General features: G+C 40.5%; 1 protein-coding gene across 1 annotated transcript; it reads left to right on the forward strand.

Moving 5' to 3' along the window:
• Positions 1 to 455: 455 nt before the first annotated feature.
• On the forward strand, positions 456 to 27,665 carry HTRA3 (HtrA serine peptidase 3). Its single transcript, XM_037385637.1, has 9 exons — positions 456 to 1,356; positions 10,599 to 10,698; positions 12,440 to 12,662; positions 13,351 to 13,545; positions 16,164 to 16,196; positions 16,861 to 16,975; positions 23,551 to 23,599; positions 25,377 to 25,472; positions 26,743 to 27,665. Exons 1-9 carry the CDS (start codon positions 933 to 935, stop codon positions 26,771 to 26,773), a joined length of 1,266 nt encoding a protein of 421 aa, XP_037241534.1. The 5' UTR covers positions 456 to 932; the 3' UTR covers positions 26,774 to 27,665.
• The last annotated feature ends 312 nt before the right edge of the window (positions 27,666 to 27,977 follow it).

A 27,977-nucleotide genomic window follows, 5' to 3' on the forward strand; every position in this document is an offset into this window, starting at 1 on the left:
TGCAAAAAGGGATCCATGACCAAGCACCATGGTGTTTCATACCACCGCAGGGGCCCAAGCTCATTACCCTTTGGTAGCAGTGGTGATGGAAGTTCTTACTAACGCTGACAGCATTCAAGAGAAGCATGATAGCGATAAAACGGCTGCTGGCTTTCTGCCCCCCGCACTCGCAGAGGTCGCAACCTCCCCCTTCACCTATGTTCTCTTACATGCATATATCGGCATTTTTTTAGCCCACGTCGCGCACCCACTGCTGCTGGCGTCGGGTGGCTCGCCACAGCCGGGCTCAGCCCGGGCCCTGCCGCCTCGGGGGCGGTGAGCCACTGGCAGACGGGCGGCATCCCCCGCGCAGCGCCCGGGCTGCGGGGAGCCCGCCCAGCCCGTCCCCTGAGCCAGGCCCTCCCCGGCCCGGCGGCCCGCCCGCGGGGAGCCCGCCCTCCCCGGTCGGGGTGGGGCCTGGCCGTCGCTGCGGAGCTCCCGCGGCTGCTGCCAGAGGCGGCGGCGGCGGCCCCGGGCGCGTCCCGCATATAACCGTGCCGCTGCGCTCGGTGCCGGCCTCACTGCTTCCCGCGGCCGCCTGGGGACGGCGCTCACCTTGCGCGGCACCTTGGCCATGGCTCGGCGCCTCAGCCCTGCGAGCTAGTCCCGCGGAGCCCCTGAGCTGCCGCACCTCGGACGGACTAAACGGGCCTTGACGCCGCGGCTTTATACTCCAGCCTCCTTCCTTCCATCTGCTGCTCTTTCCCGCCCCGCCTGCAGAAGCTCTGCTCGGGGCAGAAGACACTTTCCCGTCCGTGTGTGCATAAAGCCCGACTTCCCTTCCCTTCCCTTCCCTCGCTGCACCGCGATTGCACCTTCCCCGCCTCCTCCCCTCGGGCCGGGCGGGCTCGCACCCCTTCTCCGCCGCTCTCCCCGCCAGCAGCCCGCCGAGGATGCGGGTGTCGCTGCTGAGCCCGTTGCTCCTGCTGTCGCTCAGCTGCAGCCCAGGCGCTGCGGAGCTGTCGGCTGCCCGAGCCAAGTGCCCGAGCCGCTGCGATGTCTCCAAGTGCCCCAGCCCCAGCTGCCCCAGCGGCTACGTCCCCGACCGCTGCAACTGCTGCCTCATCTGCGCCGCGGGCGAGGGGGACTCCTGCGGCCGCAAAGAGGACCCGCCCTGCGGGGACAGCCTCGACTGCCGCTACCCCATGGGCAAGCGCTTCGCCAAGGGGGTCTGCCAGTGCAAGCTCAGCGCCCAGGTGTGCGGCAGCGACGGCCGGACCTACGACAACATCTGCCAGCTGAAGGCGGTGAGCCGCAAGGCGCTGCAGCACGGCCTGCCCGCCGTCGCCCAGGTCCAGAAGGGAGCCTGTGAATCGGGTAGGAGCATGGTGGGGCCTGCCCGTGGGGCAGAGGGCGGCGGGTGGGCGCTGCAGGGGCGTGCCGGCTTCCAGGCTAAGAAAAAAAACATGATTTCCAGTCACCTGGGGAGACTGGGTGGCTCCAGGGACTGTAGGAGGCTACAAGGTCAAGGCACGTCGCCTGGCTGCCAGCAGTCACTGCGGTGTGGGGAGGGGGCGTCCAGGTCCTTTCTGAATGGCAAAAATCCTCTTCCTCAGTCTTTGGTGCAGGCTGGGGGCCGTGGGCAGAGGTTTGGGAAGATCTCCCCTCGGCAGCACGGCCGTGGGCACCTGGGTGCTGTGCAGGTGGCTGCTGCGGTGCCCCGGTGGGCAGGATGGGCGGCATGGCCACCAGCTTGGTGGATGGAGGGCGTTGGGCTGGTGGGGCAGGGCCGCCGTGGCGTCCTCAGCCTTTGCCCCTGCTCAGGGCAGGGCAGCGGTGTGCGCTCGCTGTTGTCCTGCCAGCGCCACGTTACTGTCGTAATGTCGGCACTTGCTGCTGAGGCGTTTCAGTGGTGTGGCCCATGCAGGTTGCGCTGCAGATCCATTGCACCATGGCCTGCACAGGCAGAGCGAGGAGCTGGGAATGCTTGGCCTTGGGGGCTTCCCTGGTGGCGTATAGGAGGCATCACCTGGAGGCATCACCTACAGGCATCTGTAGAAAGAATAATGCCTCTTAAAGCCAAGCAGGGCAGAAGAAGCACCAAGTATTATATAAAACCACCCTAAACCATGGTCTTTTTTCCTGGTTTTTGGTGGTGTTTTGTGGGGTTTTTTTTTGCTTTTCACAAGAGGTTTTGTAGCCTACTTCTAGAGTCTAAAGTGGGGGAAAAAAGCCTGCAGAATTTTACAGTTTAAAATATTGACACTCAGGATACCAAATAGTCTTCTGTTTGCAGTAACATACTAAGACCATTGCCTCGGATATTGTGATGTGCTATGGCAACTTCAGGCTCAATGGTTTAACTTCAGAAAGTTTAGTAATCACTTATGTTAGTAGTAATTTTTTTTTTTTAAGCGCTAAAATGGGTTACTTTTATGGAAGTGTTAGTGCTGCCTAGTATTTTACCACATACTGCTATGTTATTTTAAGTGTTTGCTTCTGGTACCTTTCTCGCAGTGTTCCTGGAAAGAAAAGTCATATGCACAGTGGAGTTTTAAGTCATGCATTAGTGTTTCCATTATGTCGGGTGAACCACTAACCGTCCTGTTTATTCGCAGATAGCAGACTTGCCAAAATTATTGGGAGGGGTCAGAGGGAAAAGGGCTACTGTTGTAGCCTTTCTGTGAATAGTGGACCTTTCAAATATCCCGCTCTTGAGAGAAGGTAAACTCTGGTTCAGAGAGGGAGGAGGTCAAATGCTATTCCTGGAGTTCCTTTAGGTGTGTCTTGTCAGAGTCAAGAATTGCTCCAGGTGCCAGCCTGGGGCTGCACTGATCAGTCTCTCCAGTATTTTGTAGTTGTAAATTGCCCTTTGCCTGTTCCTTTTCACATCAGCATCCGTTAGCTTTAGTACTGCTAATACTAGGCTGGAACTGATCCATGTGAAATAATCAGAATGTTTATCCAAAATGAGTGAGCTAGCCTGTGTCTAAGGGCTTACTGAGTGCATGGGGTTTGGTATATATGACATTTTCTTTAAGGAATCCTCCTGACTCTACTGTTAATAGGCTTAGGAATTTGGAGCTGTGAAGTAGAAGTAACTTTTTTTTTTTTTTCAAGCAACTATTTAAGGGTTTGCTTTATTTTGGCTTTATTTTTTGTCCCAGAAAACCTCGGCTTAGATGAAGCATCTGGTTCTCTGTTAAGTTTTATTTTTGTTTTATTCAATTCTACAGCTGCACAAACTGAAGCTCAAAGAAACCAAGTGTCTTGCCCAAGGTCAGACTGAGTTGGCGGTTGAGCCAGGAATAGAACTCAATTATGGTATTTTTTTTAAAACAGTAACATGCAATGGATGTAATGAGAGGTTTAGAAGAAAGTCGACAGTTTAAAATTATTGTTGAGTTTCTCTCTTTTTCCCTGTTCTTGAAAGAAATCTGGCCTCAGATGACTCAATTTGAAGGGCTAAGCTAGTTATAAAGTAAATCCAGTTTTACTTAACCATACATATATTAAAACAATCTCAGGTAAAGCCTTATGTAGTGTGGCTTAGGTCATTTTCAGAACATGCAATGACCCTGAGGAACAGCTTTTGAAATGTCAACTTCTGTCCATTTCCAGTTGTTCGTGTTGATGCTAAGTTAGATTCTGGCAGTGATAAGCCAAGACAGGCTGAGAAAACTTAGGTGTGGTTTCCTAGTGACAGAAGTCTGGTGAACAAGGATGCATGAAAAAGGAGTAGTAAAGGATCATAAAGGATGCAGGAAGGAAGAGAGGAAATAGATGCCCTGGATGACTGAGTGGTAATTCCAAAATTGACATAATTTAAAATACTTTTTTCTTGTTGAAGGCCTGGATTAGCTTGAAGAACACCATGTCAAATTGCAAGTTCTAGATACAGTGTACTAAAGGGTGTGTGTATTGCATAGTTCCATACAGGAGCTCTGTCATTGATGCTCTTCAATATGCCTGTGCCTTGAAAACTATTACTCATACAGTTAGCATTATGTATCTGAGCAGACCCATGGACTTCTCTGCAGAACAACTAGGCAAATTTAAACTGTATGCTACAAATACTTTTTTTTTTTCCCTCTTCAACACTAGATACCTTAATATATGGGAATTTTCTGATACAGCTAGATTTTTCCTGCCTTCTGTTACTGTGAGAAAGACAAGCTATTGCAAGCTATTGTGTAAATAATGGCATAAATGTTTATGGAAGACAACTTCTGTAATCAAAGACCAGTTCTTACAGAGTCCTGTTTCTCACTGTAGCAAATTTAAGTTTTAACAATGTCACATATCAATCTATTAAAATGTCAGACTGCTCACTCAAAGGATTCAGAGTCATCTGCAATCCATGGCCAATTTATGTCAGACTCTTTCTTGCACAAAGGGCTGTTTATAATCTTCAAGCACAGCTTTCTTACTACTGTTAATAATTCCCTGTAATGTTATGTTGCTAACAGCTTCTGTGAAGACAGTTCAGATGTTGAAAGGTTTGTATTTTCTCACCTAGGACGTGGAAGCAAAATGTTACTTATTTTTTTTTAAGTAGAGGTGCTATTTTGTCAGTGCAACAAGGAAAACTAAAAGATTGATTAGAAAACCTTTGAGGAAAGAAGTTCCAGAAAACAAGTATGTTGGCTTTGACACTGATCCTTTGCAGGGTTCTTCCTAAGAATGTCTGTCTGCTGCATTGTTTAACTGAAGTCACTCTCAGAAAGTGGTCATGATGTTAAGCCTCACCCATGTCAGTCAAATCTTTGCAAGGTATGAGCCTAAAAGTTCAGTTCCCTGAAAGAAATGTTTGAAATATGGTTAATACATGAGCAGAGTCATTGCACACAGTTCTACATGGGGTGTTTGGAGAGTACCTGTAAATAAAACCTTGAAGATACAGAGGAACAATTGAGCATATCCTTACTTGCACTTATGAGAAATTGGCCCAGTAAGAGATACTGAAGTCTCCTACAGGTATTATTGTCATCAAAGCTTTACAGCTGCCTCCAGCTGCATTTAGGGAAATTTACTACAAGGTATTGGCTGAAAATGTAAATTCTAGTCATGTTCCTTTATTGATTGTTTTCTTTATGTCTGAGTTTGTTTTGATTTCCTGTAGGTGAGGATTAATATTGTGCAATGTTTGGTATATAGTAAATAAAGAGTATGGCACGTCACTGCTTTGTATAGGATAGCTAACGGGAAAGATGTTCTCGTCATGTCTCCTTATAAGAGCCACTTGGGAAGGAGAAATAACAAGCATCTGAACTCAGTGAGGTGTCTGTGCTGGAAGGCTTGTGCCAGTTTGTCTCCGTCTGGCTGTTGTGATTGCAGCACTGCACAAGAAAGCCACTTTGGTGTTGGTTCACCAAATTGTTTTAATCTGTGCACGGTAGACAATCCATTGGATAAACAAGTCTGAACCATAATGTGGCATTAAACTCACCAAGGCTTTATGGTCAGTGCACAGCTATGCAACTTGATCTTAATGCTGAATTCATCAGAAAAGCTGCCCATGAACCTATGTTTCCAGCAGATGTTTCTGTTTTTTAAGCAGAGACATTATAATCTTTTATTTGTCTTTCATTTCTTTCCATGAAAGCACAGTTGGGACAGTGTTTATCCCTGGTGATCAGATCTACCAGGTTGCAGTCCTCCCTTAGACATAATAATTTTGCTGAACACAGAGATATTTTCTGAAGCTGGTTTTTAAAAGGGGGATGGGGGAACAGCCTTAAAAGAATGAGTTTCCCAGGCTCACAAATTCTTAATGAATATAAAATCGTGGATTTTAATACAATGTATTGTCTTTAAGAAAGCATTGAATGTGATTTGATTTAATTCTACAGGGAGTAAGTTGGCAGATACTTAGAAACTTTCAGTCTTTTGCAAATGTAAATTGGTCTAGCTTTATTGTTTTCAGTGGGATTATGACCATTTATTTCTGCTGAAGTTTTTTTCCAGTTCTCTTCCTACTATGTTAACTCTACAAATTTGTTGGAGTTGTTCCTGATTTACCTCAGTGTTAAAGAGATTGGAGTGGGTCTATTGTCTCTGCAAGAAAGTAAATAAAACACCATTAAAAGTGCTTATAGCCTGTAGAAAATGCTACTATCCAGGAAAAGCTTTAAACTGGTAATAAGGATACTCCCACCTGACAGGCGTTAGCTTTAGCCATGTAAATCCAATGTAGCTGGAGCCCATCGAACTGGAAACATAAGATCACCTCTTAGGAAATACGCTGAACATCTTTAACTCCAGTCCATGCACTTACATCCAAATCTGGATTTTGAGTGTTTTGTGAGAGAAGCTAGAGAGCTTCTGAAGATCTAATTATTTAATTGAAATGATAGGATGCGAGTTCAGATCTGCTGAGAATACGGTGGATTTGTGGCTATGGAACAGATTGGGAATATCTAGCTCTTTTGATTATGAAATATGTAGACAGCTAAAGACTCACACAGTATAAATGTGTTTTTACTTGCAAGTACAACCTGGTTGCAGTACCTTTGATATTTTGGTTATACAACAGATACTGGATTAAATGATGGCTTTTTGCCAAGATAAATTAGCTTTGGTTAGTTTGAGATGATTTTGAGCTTGTAGTAATAACATGGAAAATAATGCATGTTATTGAGAGACCTTTGGAGAAATATGTGACAAATCTTAGTAGGTCTGTTGGTCAAAATACACAAAGCTGCTGGAAACTCGAGCTTTTACATTCAGTCCAGCAGAGGTCTGAGAGTGGTGTGGAACTGCAAGACAGCAAGGTGCAGGGGGTGTGTGAGAAAGACATTTAATTTTTATGTTTCGGTAAGAACAGTAGCAGCAGCTAGTGTCTAGTAACTAATGCAAATTGAAGGTCTGACAGAAAGCCCTGGTTCTACTACTACAGTTAAAACACTTGTCTTTGGGGTGACCTTAGACAATTTTGTTGCTTCCTTCTTCCTTTCCTCAGGCTGCAATTCCTCCCTTTTAAAGTATATTGAGAACTTCTGATGAAAACCAGCAGTGTAATATTTATGCAATAAAATTTAATTGATAATAAGTAACACTTCAGTTCCCTTAAAGAGGGCTGTATGTGTGAGAGTAAATGCTAGTTTGCAGTTACATCTTCCAAGTCTGCAGTTTGAGTTCCTGGCATGTCATACAATGTGTTTAAAGGTTCTCATCACTCCCATCTTGCAGAAGATGATTCAAGAGAGATCAGTTTCTATGAAGGCATTTCAACTTTGTAAGTCGATTTTCACCAGCATTTAGTCCCCATGAGACAATAGTAAGAAGAGCTCATCTCTAATCAGGCCAGTAGATCTTCAACTATACCTTTCTTACAACGTTTGCACATCTGTTATTCTTGATCCTCCTTTGTTTCAGATTTCCCTTTAATGTACAGTGCAGATTTGGATTCATCTTCAGGTATGAGTATTCTTGTCTTCTGACCCCAGCAGAGAGTTTCTGAACTTCTGCTCAGACTGAGAAATGCTTTCCCTATGATATGGGAAGAAGACAAGTTTTGCTTCTGTTTTATAGTCTCCTCTCTGTAATGCTGCATTTTATTTTCTTCAGCTATTTCCATGTTTACATTCATCAGCTGCCTCTTTCAGACTTTTTCTCTCTGCCTACCCTAAATCTTACCAGAAAAGCCACTGCTACCCATGATGTTTCCCTGGTGGCTAGTCAGGAGTGGTGCAAAACTGAGTTCTTTGACAGGTGTCCGCCTCTGCTTTTGGCCGTGTGCAGTGCTGCGACTATTTGGCATGGGCACAACAGTTCAGCACTCAGCAGATGCAAAGGCATTTAGTTGCCCTGAGTCACATAGAGCTATGCTGATTTACACCAACTGAAAGCCTGCATTCACCATACTTTTTTCCCCTATGATAGCTTGTCAGCTGAGGGTCTGGCCAACTGACTGTCATAGATGCATAGTAATTTCTATTAAAATAAATGTGATGATAATGTTACATCCTGTCAGTGAACAATGCTGTGTATGCAAGCATTCAAAGTCATGTTAGTAGACTTCAAAAGATACACTGCATAATCAGGCAAGCTGCTTGTGAACTGAAGGTAAGATATATCTTCAGTGACCCAGTAAACAAAATAATAGTATTATATTGTGCTTACATATGACTGTCCTCTCTGATTCCTGTTTGCAGTGTCTCTTTTAAACTAAGTACAAAAACAAGCGTATTCAATTGGTTAGAGGGATTTTTCAGTGTGTGAGAATGTGCATAAAAATAATAGATCAAGTCTAGTCCTGCCAATTTGTTCCTTCTGTTTATAACATATTGTATAAATTTAGCTTGCTAAATGTAAGCATGGTTTCTTTCTCCTCAGAAGCAAATCCCATGTCCAGTAACAGGAAAAAGAACTCACTGATTTCTATGGAGAAATGCCTAAATTGTCTTTATCTGTTTTCTTCAGTATTTTCTTCCTTGGTACCAGTATCCATTCTGTAAGTTCCTGTCTTTGCTTCAGGTCTTTTGGATTCTGTGGTAATTTAAAGCCTCTCACTTTCTGACTTTTTAGGTCCTCTAACACTTTATTGTGAAAGCTTTCTGAGAGACTATAGGAACTATAGCAACTAGTTCGCTGTCACCCACTCACTATCTTATGAATTCATTCAAAGAATAGGACAGATCAGTGAGACATCTTTTCTGTAAATAGGTTAGACTCCTTTGTGCTGTAATCTTTGTAAAGTAATTTACAAGTTACAAGGTTTAATGGTCAGTAAAACATCTGTAGATAAGGATTGGTGAAAATGATCTTTGAACTAGGAACTACATAGAATACCAAAATGCATGAGAACTCTCTTGGACTTCTCTCTTCTTTCTTTTCTGTTTCTTTCCTTTTTTGTGTGATGCTTCCTACCTCCTTTCCTTTTAAAGATTTGGTTAAAAGGAAGCTGATGGAAAAAAAGTATATGCTTTCAAAAGACATGCTCTGTATTTGAATTCATTGCTATGTTATGTGATCTATAAATAGGCAAACCTAGAACCCTTAAGCCCAGGTGTTGTCTTGGTATGCAGGAACTACTGTGGAGAAAGTTCATCCTTCAGCATGAGTTGAACTCAGAGCAAATCATGATGGTGCAAAGCATCACTTTCTGAAGAGCTGATATTGTTTAGAAATTAGAGCTTCTCCCTCCTGACTAAATGGCAGAAAAAGAATTATATCTCTGGGGATAAACAGTGTGCTGTTGCACCAGATTTGAAAAAAGCCAAAAATGTTATTGCTGTATCTGATTACAACTTGTTTAGTCCCTTCCCTAGATCCCCTAGTTAATTTTGAAGCATCAGGCTGTACACATGAGAGATTGCTGTTTGAGTGTGGTGATATGTCCCCTAGCATATGTTTAACATATGTGTTGATATGTCCCCATGTATTAGGGACAGCAGAAAGTATGACATGCTAGCACAAGCAATATTACAACTTTGTGATGTTTTGATGTTAGAATCCAGGATGTTGTGACAGTAGAAACCAAGATGCTGATGCTGTGGTTTTTTCCCTCTCCAAGATCTTAATTCCACAGAATTATATTCAGTATTCATAAATGCTGTGTATAGTGCTGTGTAATGTAGTACTATGCTGGCTTCTATCAGAACACTTAGTATTTAGTAAACTGTTGCTATGCCCAGCTGCTTGTGACAGCTAAAATGTGAATTTGCAAAACTTCTTAGGTGCTAAGGTTATCATTTACAGCAGGTTTCTAATGTGTCTACTTCAGAAAAATCCTAACTTGGGTTCTAAATGCCGTTCCCAAATGCTGTGGCTATATTACTTAGCACTTGTTAGACCACGTCTAGAGTGCTGCATCCGGTTTTAGACCCCTCAGTACGAGAATGGTGTTGACAAACTGGAGCGAGTTCAGGAGATCATGGGGTTTGGGGTGGGGTGTGGGCTGGACATATCTCCTGCGAGAAGAAGCTGAGGGAACTGGGCTTGTTCAGCCTGGGGAACAGAAAGCTTCAGGAGGACATAACAGCAGCCTTCTTGTGCTCATGAGGAAATTCCCAGGAAGATGGAGCCAGGCTTTTCACAGTGGTGCTTAGTAGGAGGATGAGAGACAACGGGTATGACTTGAAATGGGTGTCAACAAGAGAGGTCCAGACTAGATACACAAAAAAACTTTTACCTCATGGAGGACAGTGAAGCAGTGGGACAAGCTGTCCAGAGAGTTTCTGGAGTCTCCATCGTTGGAGTTTTGCAAGTTCCAGCTGGACAGAACCTTTGAGCAACCTGGTATGCCTTTGTAGCTGACCCAGCTTTGAGCAGGAGGTTGAACTAGAGATCTCCTGAGTCCTTTCTGGCCTGACATCCTACTGCCCTATGTGTTTTGGGTAATAGTAGCTGTCCTGAGAAAAATACTCCAGACAAGCCTCGTAGACTTCCAAGAAAGCCAATTATAGCCAAGTAATGCTGATATTTAATTTTCTCAGAATCTGCCAAAATGCTGGATAAGTTTCGAACCATCTTAGTGATTTTGATTCCTTTTCCAATACCTGTTTGGAAACTATCCCAGTAGGAGAAACAGACCAATTCAAAGCATTTTTATCTCACTTACTTGGCAAAAAAGGGTATTGTCTTATTAACATATCCAATTCTTTCTGCTAGTATAGGTCACCTACAGTCCAGCAGCCCAAGATACAAATTCAACTTCATAGCAGATGTGGTGGAAAAGATTGCACCTGCAGTTGTGCACATAGAACTTTTTCTCAGGTAACGCTTTGAATTCTTTGTATTTTAATTGCATTGTTTAACAACTGCCTACAAAGGTTTTCCAGTGTAGTAACCTTCATTTTGAGTTCTTGAAGTTCACAGAATACTCTGAAACATTACAGCAGACTCGTTCCAGAGAACCACCCATTTGTGTGTTTTGTTCCTGTTTAGTAGATTTATTTTATTTGGCTACAGTCTACAGTACTTTACAATATATATTGTCTGCCATAAAATGTCTCATCTTTGGACATCTCTTCAGCCTTCACTAAAATGTGTTGCTTGTTGGATTACGTTTATTATCTGAGTTTAAAAAAAACTAGTCCAGAAGGTAAGCTGGAAAAACATTGCTCCTTGTTGCTTATTCTACTTTCAACGAGAGGTGATTTTTATTTTGGTAGGGAGAACATTAAGAGGTAGCATGTTGACCAGATGTAACCTATCTAAACACAAAAACTATTTCTGATAGGAAAAAAATATACTAAATTTGCTGACCAAAACATACCATTATTCAGTGTACTGAAGCTGGAGCTAAGGTGGCAAGTTTAACACTGAGTGCTCAAAAGAACCTGAGAGACAGGTTTAACATCAAGTGTTCAAACCAGCCTGCTGTCAGAACAAATTACTGCAAATATTATAGGTACTCTATTAACTGAATACCTTGCTGCTCGGCGTGCTCTATTTTTGCATATACTTGAGAATTTTTATAGGGTTTTTTTAATATCCAAAATTGAGATAATCAGTATTTTTGAGACATAGCTTTATGCACACGGTGATTGGTCTTTCGAGAGTGTTACAGCTGAAGATGTTTAAGATCTGCGTATATATAGTTAAGATTTTTCTTTCCCTGCAAGTAAATGTTTTTCCAGCAGCCTGCTGGGCACTAATTGTGATACTGCCTTCTGCCTGGGATTGGCTCCAATTCTTTATTGCTGAATAGCCCAGAACTTTCAAACAATTTCCTAATAAGGACCACATCTTGGAAGAAAGAAGAATTTGTGGACCTTTTCTCATCTTCTGCCCAGGCACTTTCTGTTCCCCTAACAAATCTAAGGTTGTTACAGCAGTTGTTGATGGAGACAAGTCATAATACTTTAAACAGTTTATAAAGTCTTTTAACTGTCTATATTGCAGCAAATCTTGTTTCCCTCCAAGTTTTACCCATTGCTAGTGTTTTTCATTTCTTTTCTTTCACGTTTTCTCAGTCCTTTCAGTTTCCAGACATGATTTTTCCTGCCAGTCTACACTTGGGTTTCATGATTCCCTGAGGTGTCACCTCTTCCATTGTTCCTCTGTCCAGCTGCAAATGTTCCTCCTTCTTCCCTTTTTCTCTTTAGAGGACCAGTCCATTTGTCTGCCCTACTATTTCCTGTTGTTGTTTTATTCCCGTATGGAAGCAGCAACTGGTGGGATCAGATGGGCTCCTCCTCCTTCCCTTTTTGTCACCTAGCCTCTCCTGCAAGGAAGCCTATAAAGATAGAACTGGAAATCAAAGGAAAAGGGCCCTGCGGGTTGTCTGAAAACCTCAGTTCCTGTCTCCCTGAATGACTAAAAGAGATCATAATTTTCAGCAAAGGATCCTTTCTTTGTCAATTATTTTAAATTTAATTTTTGTAAGGGTTGTAACTTTGGTCATCAAATGCTTTGTTGTTTCTCAAGGTGAAAGGTGGTAAATGATTCCTAATGTAATTGTCTCTTAGGTTATGCTTCCCTTTTGAGTTATAATTACTTACATTTTGTACAGGCACCCTCTCTTTGGTCGAAATGTCCCGCTTTCCAGTGGATCTGGGTTTATTATGTCTGATTCTGGTTTAATCGTGACCAATGCCCACGTGGTGTCAAGCACCAATGCTGTATCAGGCAGACAACAATTGAAAGTGCAGCTACAGAATGGAGACACCTATGAAGCAACCATCAAAGACATTGACAAGAAATCTGACATTGCAACAATAAAGATTCACCCTAAGGTGAGTGGCATAAACAGGTGAGTGAATTACTTTGGGAACCCTATTTCAGTTTCATTTAGTATAGAGTGACTGGATGAAATATGTGTTTAGGGATTCCTTGGGCGTATATTTGGGGGAAAGCAATGTACTGAAATTTTGGCCTGGAAATTTTTCCTCTTAGAATTAAATTATCTTCTGTGCTAGGAACTGCTAAAAAACAACAACAAAAAAAAATGCAGCTCAGTTAATGTATGGCCAGATTCTGCTATCTTTACCTGAAGACCCTGGCTATTTTGGCTAATCCTGCTAGCTTCGTTCCAGTACATGGATGGCAAGGTGGTACATAGTGTAGGGAGAATGGCAGTCTGGTGAACAGTTAGTTTGTGTGCTGTTTGTAGGAGGAGGGAACAATCTGCTGAAAAACAGGGAAGTCTGTGTCAGAATCTTGCTGGCTTTTTTTTTTTTTCTGGATGAAACTGCAAGGTACAAAAACTAACACTTTGTTTCTGGGGACAGTTTAAAGCAGTAATGTGCTGCAGTATACTAATTTTACCTGATGTAAGTTTTGGGTAAACGATAGTGAGTGGCTCTTTCATTAATGTAGTGGAAAGTGTGTGTTCCTAACTTTTTGCTAGTTTTTGATCTTTCCAGTCAGGTTATTTTCAGGTATAATCTAATGTTTGCCTCTTTCTTTCTGTGTTTATTTAAGAAAAAACTACCAGTATTGTTACTGGGACACTCTGCTGATCTGAGGCCAGGAGAATTTGTGGTGGCAATTGGAAGTCCATTTGCCTTACAGAACACCGTGACAACAGGTATTGTCAGCACTGCTCAGCGAGATGGCAAAGAACTTGGCCTGCGGGACTCTGATATGGATTATGTTCAGACAGATGCTATTATCAATGTAAGTACTAGGTATGCGAGGAGCTGAGTTTTGCAGTCCTGGGACCTTGAAATCCCCACCTATTCAGCAGGGAAGTGTGTGCTTGTAAAGATGAATCCACTAAAATAAAAGCTTTGTTTAATATCAGGAATAGTCTGCTCTTATAAAAGCTATACAGTGTCTGTAAGTTGTATTCAGGCTTTAGTGTTGTGAAAGGTATAATAAATAAAACTACCCTCCTTGAGGTTGTCTGTGGAGGTGTTACATATGACAGACCCTCTCATTCAGTAGTTTGTGCAGTAACACGTGATTGTACAGACCAGCAGTAAATCTGCACATTTCTCTTTCTGCTTGTTCAGCTGACCTGGCCAAGCAAGCTGTAGAATAGGGCCAAAGTTTCATTCATCTCCATGCATTAGAACCAGATGGAGTAGTCAAGTTGATAGTGTCTGCTTAAATTTAACGACAGGACACCCAGCTAAGAACTTAAGGAGGGGGCCGGTTTTTTTGTTGTTCTTGTTTTCCCTTTGCGTATCACATACTCCAAGTAAAAATCTAGACGTAAAATATCTAAAATTTGAGATAGTTTGGAGTTAAGTGTCCCAGCACTGCATGTTCTATAGAAATACACGAAAATAATGTCCCTTTAGAGCAGCTTGGAGGGATCCAAAGAGCTTAAATAAAGTCCTTGTGTGCGTATATAACTTGTGCAGATTCTAAAACAAGTGTTGCTTGCATATCTGAGGTAGAAAATGTCCTGAAATTTTATGGCATAAATCTGTTATACATTGAAAGGGATATATTTTCAGGATTTATTTGCTGAACCTCAAAGTCAAATTTGACATAACAAGTCATAAGTCTTAGCTTTTTACACAGGCAAAGCGCTTCAGAAATGTTTATCGTCACAGACTTGTTGAGAGAAACTGTATGGGAAGAAAGAGGGTAATTACTTTTCATGCTAGGTATTACATGGAAGTGAGCTTTTTCAAAAAGCTTCTATATGAATCAGGAGCTGGACTTCTTAAGACATTTAATTGGAATTACTCTCTTCAGTCGTGTAAGGAGAATAGGAGAACTTATGCAAAATGTGTTACTTGGGAGTGCACACTGAATTGGTGGCAGAGACAGAATTAGAACATGGGATTCTTGACTTCACGCCTATACACATTCCTCAAGATCACACTGCTTCCTTGTGTATACACTAGACATTCAGTGTCCTCAGAAGCTAATGATCAAGTTTAGACAAGGATAGCAGAGTGTATCAGATAATGCTAGACCAAATGGAATAGTGATAGCAGAGGAGGTAAGGAAAATGACAATATATTTATATGCTTTGCCATCTGAGACCACAGAATATGAAGATAGTCCCTGGCATAGGGATGCTTTGTGCTTAGCTGATATACTAGTTTTCTCCTGAGAATGGGAGGAGTTTGAGAGCTGCTCTGTTCAGAGCATTCCTGTGGCTCAGCCAAGACTTTCCTGCAGGAATGTGCATGCAGCTGCCTTCTGAGAAATGCTGGGAGAGCAGGAACATGGGGCAGGAGAAAACAAGGCCGTACGTTCCTAAATGGAGCTATGCTACATGTGCTGTAGTTCTTTCATTATCGTGTTCTTCAAGCAGAAGACAAGTGAATGAAAGATGATATGCTGAGGAAGCCTGAAAAATCATTACCTTGGTTCCTTTGTGTCAGACATAAAAATCAAGTGTGTAGCCTGTGATTGCTGATACGATGTAAGAAACTGATCTCTGTTTAAACACAAACTTCAAAGCTGTTTTAAAAACTTTAAAGTCTCTTTTAGTCTTCTGAGACTGTATAAAGTTTGCCCAGTGCTATCTAAGTATAAACAGTTCATATGGCTCGTGTTGCTATCATGCATCACTTAGCTTTTGTTTCTTTTGAGTAGTAAGTTGCTGCTCTTGGCTGTGCGGTAGACCTACTTGAAAACTCTGGCCTCACTCGGAAACAAACATGTTGGGCCAACATGAAGATGGACCAGACTTCTCCAGCTCTCATTTCCCGTAGTACTGTTGGATGTTTCCTTTGACGGTCATTAGGTATTAGGCAATTTCAGGCTTCTCAGAGCTGCTTATATATGCCCTCTCTACAGACAGTCTGTGGTTACTAAATCAATCCTTATGTAGTACCTACCTCATAGCAATATGCTATGATTAAATATGTAAAGCACTGTGTTCTCTGGTAAAGAGAGATTGACAGTGGTACAAACCAAAGTGATGAATAAAACTACTAAAGAACGGTATGTGCACCTCACTGAAATATAGCTTTAAATAGCAGTTAATTATTTCAAAACTTAGTTCTGAAAATCTTTAGAAGAATAAAAATACTAATTTTAACTATTTAATTATTCTTCTTAAACTTAGGATCTAACTATTTGGAGTGGTAAATTGCCACTCCTAACTTAAGGCCTGTTTCTGGAAAAAAAATACCTTTACCACAAGAACTGTGAACGAGTAGGGTAGGACCTACCTGTAATCAGTGATCAATATTGCGTCTTTCAATGCTGCCTAAGAAATGACCTGCTCTCTTTCATTTACTTACAAACAAAATACTGTTTGAAACGAAAATTGCATTTCCTACCGTGAAGCACCAATTTATTGTTCCCTTATGTCATTTTTACAGTACGGCAACTCTGGAGGACCTCTAGTTAATCTGGTAAGTCCATGTGACCTGGCTTTTGTTTTGTTTCAAGAGCTATTTTGAAATTAGTGGAAGAATATTTTTTTGGAATGATTCATAGGTCATACCAGCTTACAGTCATTCAAGCTAATGATAGGCAGATACCCTGAAGCTAACACAAGCTCTGCAAATTAGGTCTCAGTTCATACACCGTGGAAAAACATTTTATTATAAAGCAGAGGAAATTTTACACAGCAGTGAGGAAAATGGGATCTGGAAGGAGCAGTTAGGCTCATTCACGCTATGAAACCTGGGATGCACGGCAAAGATGAGACCTGATTAATCCGCACAACTGATTTTAAAATAGATTGCTTAAAGCCAGCAGTGATTTTGGAGGTCGGTGAATTGTGGCTGTAGTGGTAGTAGTGACTCCACTGCCCACTCAGCAGAGTGAATCTCTTTCCAAGTGGTGGGATGGACCTTGGATGAACAAACTGTACTGTAATCTCTCTGGCCATCACAGTTAAATGCAAAAAGGATTGTGAATCAGAGCCCAGATCCTCCCTTACAAGTAATGTTTATTTCTTGAGTGATTACAACACTCTAAAATTTCTTACAACAGCTTTTAACATGAAATGCTAAGCAATGAGCTGAACCCTGGCACTTAAGAGCAAATTAATTGGGTGCTGTCTCTCAACAGGATGGTGAAGTTATTGGGATTAACACCTTGAAGGTCACAGCTGGAATTTCTTTTGCTATTCCTTCAGACCGTATCACTCAGTTTCTCACAGAGTCACATGACAAACAAAGTAAAGGTAAGATTGCAAGAAACAGTGACATCTTTGAGTTACTATCCTGATCTGTCATTGAAGTGCCAAAAGACATGGGTTGTCTTTGCAGGTCAGTGAATTGTGGCTGTAGTGGTAGTAGTGACTCCACTACCTGTTACTGAAAGGAGCAGCATTTTTTTACAGTATAAAACACTATAGACTTGGAAATAGAAAACAGCTTCAGTGAAGCAGGAGAGACATTGTGTTACTCAAACGCCCAAAGAGTAGACAGTATCTGTATAAATCTGGGGAAAACAGCCTCTGAGAACAGTGAGGACACAGCCTCAAATGATCTTAAGAACAAATGGTGACTTGGTCAAGGAGTCTTATCCTCACATATTGTCCAAACAAAAAGGAGATTGAAATGTATTGTGGAGAATAAGGTCAAAACTTTTTAAAACACTTGTCCATAGATGGAGTATAGTGTGTGCACTATCAATGGATGATCTTTATTTTGCTATGGTCATCTATGTCAGTGCTATACAATTGGATATTGTGCTAGATTCTCAGACCCCCGTGGAGATAGAGCTGTGTTCTAATTCCTGAAAAAATACAAAGGCAAGCAGGGGGAGAGGCTGAAAAAAAGAAGAGCCTCTGCACCAAAGAGCATATAAATCTGAATATACCAGCAACTGACAATTGCAGTACTCTGGACTTTTTTGATGTGCCTGCCTCATATATGTCACACTATATTAGGTGTCATTCTACGTGCTGCACAGCCAAAGCTGATCTAGTAATGTTTCATCCAAGCCAAACCTTCCTTTCTCTTTTGCTTGCCAATTTATCTGTCTACACCCTACTCGTCTTTTATCATGACTGTTGGCTGCTGCTTCTCTTGAATCTTCTTGATATTAATCTTGTCTTCTCCTGAGTTCATCCTAATTGCTGATGCCAGGGTTATTCCCCTACACTGTTGTGCTCAGTGTTCTCTCAGATACTGTTATTTCAGAAACTTCCCTTAGTCAGAGGTCTTAAAGTTATGCATCTGCTTGTGTATTTGAGACCATCGCAATTCTGATGGGTCCCCTCATCTGTGTTTTGCCGACTTCCCCAAATCAGATTGTTTTCACTTGTTGATTTGGGGGAGGGGAGTCGGTGAAAGAAGTTGTTAATTATGTGCTGAAAAGTACATTTCAAACTAGCTGAAATAGTTTTGTTTCAGCCAACAAGTCAAAAGAACTATTTATTCACCCAGGTTACTAACTGTTTGTTGGCTTCTGAGAGACGCAGGTCTGTATCATTAGTGATGTTCCCCTTCAGAACCAAACTGCTCATCTCAAAACAGGGAGGAGCGATGGCTTGCTCTGCTGGCATGGCTCTAGGGGCAGGAATGCAAGGCTTGTGCAGAAAGCCCACCATCTGCCAGTGAGTTCCTGGAAACTAGGGCTGGAAAGTCAGTGAAGGCTAGAGATGTTGCCACTGAAATCAGCCACCTTGCTCCTTCAGGCACCTTTGCCTCCAGAGAATGATGAATCCACTGAGCCCAGACAGAGGGCCTAGAGATAACTTTGCCTGTGGAACCCTAAGAGAAAACATGGTGAAATTTAATCTTGAGATTGGAACATACTGATTTTTTTTTTTTTTTATCATTTGCATTATCCCCTAATCAAAGGAGAAGGATTCACACTCACTCATAGCATTAGTGTGACCATTAGTGCTTGGTATAACCCTGGGTACAGGCAGTTTTTATTTTTTTAATTTTTTTTTTCTTTGCTTGTCTGAAGTACCTTTTGTACTTTTGCTGCAGGCAGAAGCACAGTCATTTAGAGCCCTTGATGCATAGAGAAGGAGAATTTCTAGGAGATATTTTCACCATATTTGAGACATAGAATTTTCATGTTTGTTGTATAGGCGTTATTTCTTGATATAGGGAATTTATGTAAGCAGAACTTTTGGGCTGTTTTTATCATGTTTTCTTTTGCTCCAATTAAGTTTCAGAAGTTTCAGTGGAATCCACCCTTATGGTACAGTTAAATCATAGAAATAAGTTTAAGGGTATTAACATTTTGCTTTAACTAACATATTTCCTGAAGATAATAAAACTCCCTTAGGAAACTGATTTTCGCAGATTTACTCTGGCGTGTAAGAGATATTAAACAATATTTTGAGTAAGCTTGAACTTAGTCTTTAAATCTGAGTTGATCAGATAACTACCAGTTTTATATAGAAGGCATATATTTTGAAGTCACATCCATTGCATATAACTGCAAATATATAATCTACTGATGTACAGGAGTGGAGAAGGGGAGGAAAAAGGAGAGGACGGTATCTGAATGCAGTGTCTGCAATGATTATGATTATCGAAGCATTCTATATTACCTAATGCATGGGTAATACATGATAATAGCTAATAGATAATTTTTGACCAACGATTTACCACATTCTGCATAGAGATATTTATCTTTTGAATCATCTGAAAGTCTTTACTGATTTCAGATTTATCAGTAATAGTGTTAACCTCCTTTTATAGTTAGGAATTACTAAACTGGTGCATGAAGTTAAGTGTCTCCATCTAATCTCAGTTTTTAACCATCTGTGTGTTCTGTCTTTACCTCCAGAAGTCATAGATATATTTAAGCATTGACTGTTTTGACTGGGTTGTTTTTTGTTGTTGGTGTTTGGTGTTTTGGTTTTTTCTTTTTACTTCAGTGTCTTTTATTAGTATCCTGTAGGAATTTCTCGGTTTCAGTCTTGGCTCTGCCATCTATTTCTAGTTTACACTTGAGAAGGATGGTAAAAGTAGAAAGTGTTCAAACATGGATCCTCTAGAATGGAAGACAGTAAGTTAGCAATTTGACAAAATATTAAAGAGAAAATCCAGCCTAAGAGGTCAGCCTGGGCTCTCATATTATTTTAGCAGAGAAGTGAATAAACCTTGTTTCAGATGGGCAAGGAGAAATAGGGGAGTTCTGCATTGGCCACACCAGTTCATTTATATGAATCTTCTTACGTTCCCAGAACACTTAATTGGTTGTGTTGAAACTATATGCTTACCTGTGTATTTTTATGATTATTAATGATAATTATTACCAATAAACATTAGGGCTGCTTAGGAGGCTTGCTAAGTATAGATTCAGAATACTGATTAAATTCAGCTATGCGTTTATATGTGATGATGCACATTATTTGGCATTATAGATTTGAGCTGTTTTCATGGTTTCTGTTTGGCAATGGAATATTTTCTTAAATACTTTCAGGACTGCTCATGCAATCTGCAAGACCATCTTAAGTGCAAAAGGAGCAAGCAGAGAAGTAGGAATTTAGCCTGCCACTTGAATAAAAAGTGCAGGATTCGTTTCTTCACTCAGAAATCTTGGCAATATCCTGGCCCTACTGAAACCAACTGTAATGGGGATACTCATGTGCCAGAGTTAACTCATGTCCGTAAGAGTCTGAGTACCTGACCCCTTCATTTGGATTTATCAGGGGTTTTTTTGCCACAGTTTATAAGTCATAAACACTTCTACCTTCAGCCTGTGATTACCTCTCTAGTTACCTAGTATCTCTACTGTTATAAGCATCGGTAAAACCAGAAAGGTTTCACACTAAAGCAAATGCTTTCCTTACTGTGGAACAGAAATCTCCATAGTGAGCTGCTTCTAGATACTTGGGGTCAGCTGCTTGTGACTTTGTATTAATGCAAAACAGATTTAAGTTTAAACTAGTAGTTGAAGCTGGTTTGCTTTACTTTGTACCACTGGAATCAGTATTCAGTCTGGCCTGCTGTTTACAAAAATGAAATGAGATTTGAATATCTCTCTGCTGTGCTATGCTCCAGCTTTAAGTGGTTTCCCATTGTTCAAGCTGATTGTTCCTATGTATTGGCCTTCTTTTGACTGCTGCTGGGACTTCACCCTGGTGACGTGCTTCTCAGATTTACAGCCTCACTTTATTCCAGTTCTCCTAATTATTTTTTCTTCTGCCTCATGGTTGCACAAATTGCCTGAATGACAGGTTTTGAGACTTTCATTCACAGAACAGATGTAATATGACAGTGTTAGTTCAAGGTGCCACACGCAGTTCTGCTAATGTGACTTAACCTTTACATCAAAATGCCTATCCTTTGGGGATGGTAAAACAGTGTAATAGCTTGTCTGTGCCTGTCCAGTGTCTGCTGATACTTCCAATAGACTGCACAATTATATTCCCTTTAATCATTGTTGATGAAAGCTTTGGTTCTTGTGCAAGATATTTGACTTAAGTTAAACTGAATGGAATGGACTTCTGCAAAACAAGACAAATATTTTTTATATATGTATATTTTTAACCTGTATTCTGACATCAGAAGTGGCTGGAGGATGGGAAGGGGGGTAATCTAGTCTCTGCTGCTAAAATAATGATTAGATCACAGCTATTAGTTTTATTTTATACAGTAGCCTGCTACTGTTACAGTATGCACCACTGTTTGCAGGGTGGCAAACTTATTTTGGAGAGAGGGCTGAAGGCCATTTTGAATTTTAATGCATGAACATGAATGAAATGATACCCCAACCTGCCCAAAGATGATGGTAGAATAAGACTTCTAGTTTTAAAAAAGTCTGTAGTTACCAGATTTATTGTACCCCCCACCCCCAAACCTCATTTTATCATTAGCCACTGGGGAATTAGTGCCCTTTTTGATCAGCAGCATTTCTGCTTTGGTTTCTGTTCTTGCCCAATCTCATCCTTGCTGCTTTATTTCTTCCAGATAGGTTTCTCTTGTCCCTTCTTTCATTTTCTTTCATGGAAACATTCCTAACTCATGCCCCAGAATATGCTTTGTGCTTCTGCATATTTTGCATCACACAGGTGATGACCAGTAGCAAACCGTTTAATGCAAACAGTAAACTGTCACCAGAGAGTCTGTCATCTGTGTTTCATGAAGACAACTTAGATCATTTAACTGTCCACTTTACAGGGATGGAGAGATTATTTTCAGGTGGAGAATTATCATGTTTGGATATTTTTAAAAAGTGAAAAACTATGTTTATGCCAGGTAGACTAGAGAAGCACTATGAATTACACTAGGTCATGGCCATGCCCAAAGCTTTTGAGACTTCGGTTTTGAGTAGTTAGACTTCTTCAAGACACTTTTACTGTAGCTGACTTTGATCGCATTAGTTTCACTTTAAAGCAGAAGAGAGCCAGAACAGTTCAGGGAATAACAGGGGTGACAGTTACAGTTGTAAGATTCAGTGTGTAGCAAATCCAACGTTTAGTAGTTAGTAGCCAACATTTTCACTGACACTAATGGGAATATTGGACATGTATAAGATTCAGGACCAATTCCTTTACTTGGGACTATTTTTCTTGGAAAGAATAAGAGTTAGAGAAGACTGTGTGTATCTCCTTTTCAAACTGTTTCCTCACATGAGAACATGGAGAAGCTCAAAGAAATTGTGAAGTAGTTATGCTGGCACAAGTAAGGGGAAAAGCTGTTTCATACCGGATATAACTAACTACTGAAGCAGTCACTTCAGGAAGTCATCAAACTGCATTTTTTTTTCATAAGACAGCTGTGCAATATCATGATTACTAAAAGCCAACTGCAGAAGTGTGGTGCTGTTTCTAAAGGAGTAAATTTTCACCATTTAAAATTCTACAGTCTTGGCTAATCATAGAATAGTTTGGATTGGAAGGGACTGTTTAAGGTCATCTAGGCCAACTCCCTCTGCAGTGAGCAGGCACATCTTCAGCTAGATCAGGTTGGTCAGAGCCCTGTCCAGTCTGACCTTGAATATTTCCAGGAATGGGGCATCTACCACCGACCTCTCTGGGCAACCTGTTCCAGTGTTTCATCACCCTCATAATAAAAATTTTCTTCCTTATATCTCATCTAAATCTACCTTCTTTGAGTTTAAAACAGTTACCCCTTGTCCTATTGCAGCAGACCTTGCTAAAAAGTTTGTTCCCATCTTTCTTATAAGCCCCCTCGAAGTATTGAAAGGCTGTAATAAAGTCTCCCTGGAGCCTTATCTTCTCCAAGCTGAACAACCACAACTCTCTCAGTGTTTCTTCATAGGAAAGGTGTTCCATCCCTATGATCATTTTTGTGATCACTTTGGCTAAGGTGTATGGGGTTTTTTTACTTTTAATTCTTTGGGGTAGAAATAACAAGCCATTTGCATTAGAATCAGTGTGAGTCTTTTGGTTGTCCTTTCCCTGAAAGGTGGAAATTTTAATTTCTTTAAATCCCATTTCTACATTTTGGTGAGAACACCATATGATTGAATTGTCTTGACCAGTTTCAGATGAAATGGTAGTTGGTTAAGAAATTTTCCATTTACTGAAGTCATGTGATTAGTAGATCACAGAATTCTTCCTGAATTTCCTGAAGGAAAACTAGTGGAGTATAAATGAGCTTCTCTCTTACTCTCATTTGCAGGGAGAGGGATTGTCATTGTGTACACCAATGCTAACCAAAATAAAAAATGACCTCAGTGTAGATGTGTATGACTTCTGCTTGGTTTTATCGAAAGCTGATGACTTAAAATACATGTCAATTAAAATGGGATGTTTCAAAGTAGTTACTTCGTCAATGTTTGCCAAAATTTCTTAAATATACTTTGTATTACTTTCAGATGGGAAGAAGCGTTTCATTGGCATCAGAATGCTGACAATAACACCTGCGTAAGTATCTTAGAAAAGTAGTCTGTATGATCGTGCATACACCATGTGATCAATAGTGGTTCAGAACTTCATCATTCAGCTTTCATTACAAATTTCCAGAAAATCCAGAAGTGTGCATTTGCTTCTATGAAATCTGTGAACATTTAATGATGCTAGTGAAATACATGTTCTGAGACCTGGAAGATCACTGTCAGTCACTGTCTAAATACTGGTAATGGTGGATGCTCTGTTGATAGCTGAGGGAAGTTAGGAAGAGCCTGAACAGAGATTTTGGTTCTTCACGAGGATGTCTGGAGTTAACCCGGGTTTTAGGTGACATCTAAACAAGCTGCTCTTTTCAGGTGACTGAGTGCCAATGGCAGATTAGCTGCCTGAGGGTTTGGTGGTAGTTTTGTCAGTGCCAGTGGAGGCCATATGATGTGAGATTTAGTGCCTAACCATTAACTGGGAAGAAAGTAGTTGCTAAAGTGCAGAAGTAAAGCTTAATGCCTCCATGTTAACAAAGCCAGAATATGGGCGCTCTCTTCCAGTTCTTTACTGTCTTTTCTGTCTCATGTTGCTTTGTGTCTTCCCATTATGAGGATATATTCTGGGATAACAAATGAGGAGTCTTATGGTTCTTGTGCAGCAGTAAGCGCACTTCCAGCATGGCAGTAGGCTACAGAATTAAACAAGACAATTTCCAGCTGGGGTTGTAGTAAAGCTATCTTTTATTTATTGAGTTACACTCTTGCAGTCCTCCCCAGAGGGTCAGATCCTCAGCTGGAATGAATCGGTGTAATGGCATTAACATCACTGGGCCACCACTGATGGAGAGAAACTCAGAATGTTTCTCTGCATAATTGTGAAGTAAACGTGCTAAGATTTTACTGCTTTTGTGGCATCTAATGGAGCAGTGTAAGATGTCTCCAGGCCCGTTTCCAGGAAAGGACTACTTCCCCTAGTGTGTTGCTTTAGTCGTTTAATTGTTAGCTTCCTCATTACAAAATCAATGCAGTGAGGCTATGTGCAGCCATTTTGGCTTGCTTTCCATCTGAGGGACCCCAAGTTTTTGTGGCAGACAGCAGAGTAATCCATCATTAGTTTAAAACCATTTCTTTCCAGAAATGGGTTTTAAACCACACTGTACACAGACCTGAAATGATGTCATCCCCTCAGAAACGGGGGTATATTTTTAGAGGCTATTTTGCAGATGATTCCTGTCGTCTTTCTTTAGAAAGGGATGCACAAACAATCCTCAAGAAAATTTGAGGAAGCTGGTTTCCTTGGAAAAGTCTCACGGTTCTCATCTATCTGATGACTGAAGTTATCAAAGGCTTTACTGTTCTAGATAAAGACAAACTAAGAATGTCTTGCAAAATAAAAGTATCAAAATAGTTAGCAAACTTCTGCCCCACCACCAGCATTATTTTTTTTTGGAGCAGGAATGTCTTTTATCCCTGTACAGCACCTAGGACAGAGTGTGCTACTGTCTCTGTGCTCTTCTACAGTGCCATCTGTGCTACTGCCATAAATAGCAAAAGTCAGGTTCTTGCAGGAGATGTACAAGACCATTAAATACAGTATGCTTTGCACAGTTAAGTAGTTCTAACTCTTAAAAATCTGTATTACTGCTTTTAATCCAATTTCAAATCCCCTGTGTTCTCATCACAAGAACAAGAAGCAAACAGTTAAGTCATTCATTTTTGGTCACAAAAAAATGTGAGAATAAATAAGAATTTTTGAATGCTTCTGCTTTTGTAGTGGAATAAAATGCTGTATAACTTTGTTCTTTTAGCTTGGTGGAAGAACTGAAACACAATAATGCTGATTTTCCTGATGTCAGAAGTGGAATTTATGTACATGAAGTTGTTCCAAACTCACCTTCTCATAGGTATGTAGAGCACGTAATCTTCTTCACCATAAATAAATCTTCAGATAGATACTAGTAGGTAATATTTCTGTTTATATTCAAGTACTTCCTCATACCAACCTTGATTTGTATTTAAACAAAAATTGTACCTTTACGTGTAAAAAAAAAAAAAAAAAAAAAAAAAAAAAAGAATAGTCAAGATATTTGTGCTAAGAATCTACTCATGTCTAAAGAAGTTAAATATTTCAATAGCAGACTATTTTAAATCATAGAATCATTTAGGTTGGAAAAAATCTTATAAGGCCACCACTAAACCATGTCCCTAAGTGCCACATCTACACATCTTTTAAATACCTCCAGGAATGGTGACTCCACCACCTCCCTGGGCAGCCTGTTCCAGTGCTTGACAACCCTTAAGGTGAAGAAAATTTTCCTAATATCTGATCTAAATGTCCCCTGGCATAACTTGAGGCTGTTTCCTGTTGTCCAATCGCTTTTTACTTGGGAGAAGAGACTGACACCCACCTTGCTATAACCTCCTTTCATGATGTTATGAAACATTAACAATGTGCAAATATAAAGAACACCCCGAGTACAATTAATTACATTTTGGTTTTGAAAGGTATGTTGAATATTAATAAATAGAAACTTGGATTAAATTGAACAGGAAACAGGATAGCATTTACAGAAGAAATTGTCAGAGCTATTATCTGAGACAGTGCTTTATCTTAGAGGAAGAGACTACTTTACAGAACGGTTGGAAAATAAATATTTCTAAAAATGTTTTTTAGGAATTACTAAGATACAAAGGCAATAAAAGCAGCTATCCTGGATTACATCTGAACATCAAGAAAGAAATAATTTACCTGTAGTTCAGTTGGTACGCATTGCTTGTCTTGAAATTTTGAGAGTGGTTTAATTTCCAGTGCTTGAAATGCATACTGGAGAGAGAAAAGCGTGTTCTTGCAAATGGATGGAGTGGAGTGAGTCACTTGTGGCTAACAGGCTTTTCTGTTTCTCCCTTGCTGTAGTTTTGTGGAAGACAAAGAGAAAGCGGGGCTACTTGTTTTTTCTGTTTTTAGAAGAAAATCCTCAGTTTGATGCGAGCCTGATTTTGGCATTTAGCGAGTTAAACAGTTATTCTCTTTCAGTAGGAAGGGTTGGAATTTCACTCAGTGGAAAATTAAAACAAGTTAAAATTTACCACATCAGCCAAAGAGGTGGTGAATAGTCTTTGTACTTTGCTGCACGTAGAATGCATACTTACTGCCTTTTCTTCTTGTCTTTGCAGAGGAGGGATCCAAGATGGAGAATTATTGTAAAGTCAATGGGCGTCCTTGATGACTTCCAGTGACCTGCAAGAGGCTGTGATGAAGAATCACCTCTACTACTTGAAGTTCGAAGAGGAAATGATGACTTGCTATTAAATTGAGCCTGAAGTTGTAATGTAAATAGAGTTGAGGAAGCTCTCACCATAATTAAACTCACTTATCTGGAACACATAGATACCTCCTTTCCAGCTACAGTAATTATACTTCTGTGACTAATGACAAGGTGGACTAACTTAATTGCCTGAGCCATTTCTGTACATAGTAGCTAGAATGAATTAACTATGCCATTTATAGAAGATTAACTTTGAAAGAAATTTAGAGCTGTGTTCTGGTTTGGGTAGCTGGTAGAAATGGGGTCCAATTCCTGCAGATTCAGTTCTGCATTTAAAAAGACTAAATACTACTGGAAAGTGAGGAAGCATGTGAAAGGGAATTATTCTTAAAACTACAGTCAGGGCTGCAGCAGAACCAAGCTATTGCAATGCACAATTGAGTGATTTTTTTGTATAACTTTTTCAATGTGAACCTAGTATTGGGAAAGCTTGTATTTGTTCTTAGTGCTTCTATGCTACGTGTCAGTGCAGGTAGATTAAATCTGTAATTGTCAACAGGAACAAAAATGGTATCAGGCTCTAGAGTGTTACACCTAGGTCATGCGATTTTGGAATATAGTAAATGATTCTTATAGAATTAATGCCTTATTATATATGTCAAAACGATGTGCTGAACAAAGTTACGTTTGAGAAAGTGCACAGTTTTTTAAGAATTTGATACAAATCAGGTTTGCATTTTACTGGTAAGCTTTGCTGTAAAATTGTTATACTACTTTTGGCTTGTACTGTGTATGTTTCTACTGTAAGGAGATTAAAGTTTACACAAATAATTTGTTGGTGTAAACCTCTTTTTAAAGAAGTATGTCTTCTCTCCCTCTTCTGTCAGACTGGAATAGACTCTCCCAAGAGAAAGTTTTCTTACAGAAAATTGGGCCCTGATGTTATGAAAACCCTTTGCAGCCCTATGGTGTAATTATTCTGCCCTTATTTAGATTATGTTTAGACTTGCTTTGCCTACAAGTAGTTTATTTATACTGGGTTTTTTTCTTATTTATGAATAGTGCTTTGATTTCATTTAGAGAGTATCTAGCTGGGATCCTGTTGTCTTCAATTCCGCCTGCGCATGACAAAAGCAGAAAGGA

Source organism: Falco rusticolus, chromosome 1 (assembly GCF_015220075.1).
Source record: "Falco rusticolus isolate bFalRus1 chromosome 1, bFalRus1.pri, whole genome shotgun sequence".
NCBI classification, from domain to species: Eukaryota; Metazoa; Chordata; class Aves; order Falconiformes; family Falconidae; genus Falco; species Falco rusticolus.

Excerpts from the sequence above, each read along its gene's own strand:
- HTRA3 (XM_037385637.1), top strand. The coding sequence starts at position 933 with ATGCGGGTGTCGCTGCTGAGCCCGTTGCTCCTGCTGTCGCTCAGCTGC. Across the intron at positions 1,357-10,598 it reads GAAGGGAGCCTGTGAATCGG|GTCACCTACAGTCCAGCAGC; the intron begins GTAGGAGCATGG and ends CTGCTAGTATAG. Across the intron at positions 16,976-23,550 it reads ACATGACAAACAAAGTAAAG|ATGGGAAGAAGCGTTTCATT; the intron begins GTAAGATTGCAA and ends TATTACTTTCAG.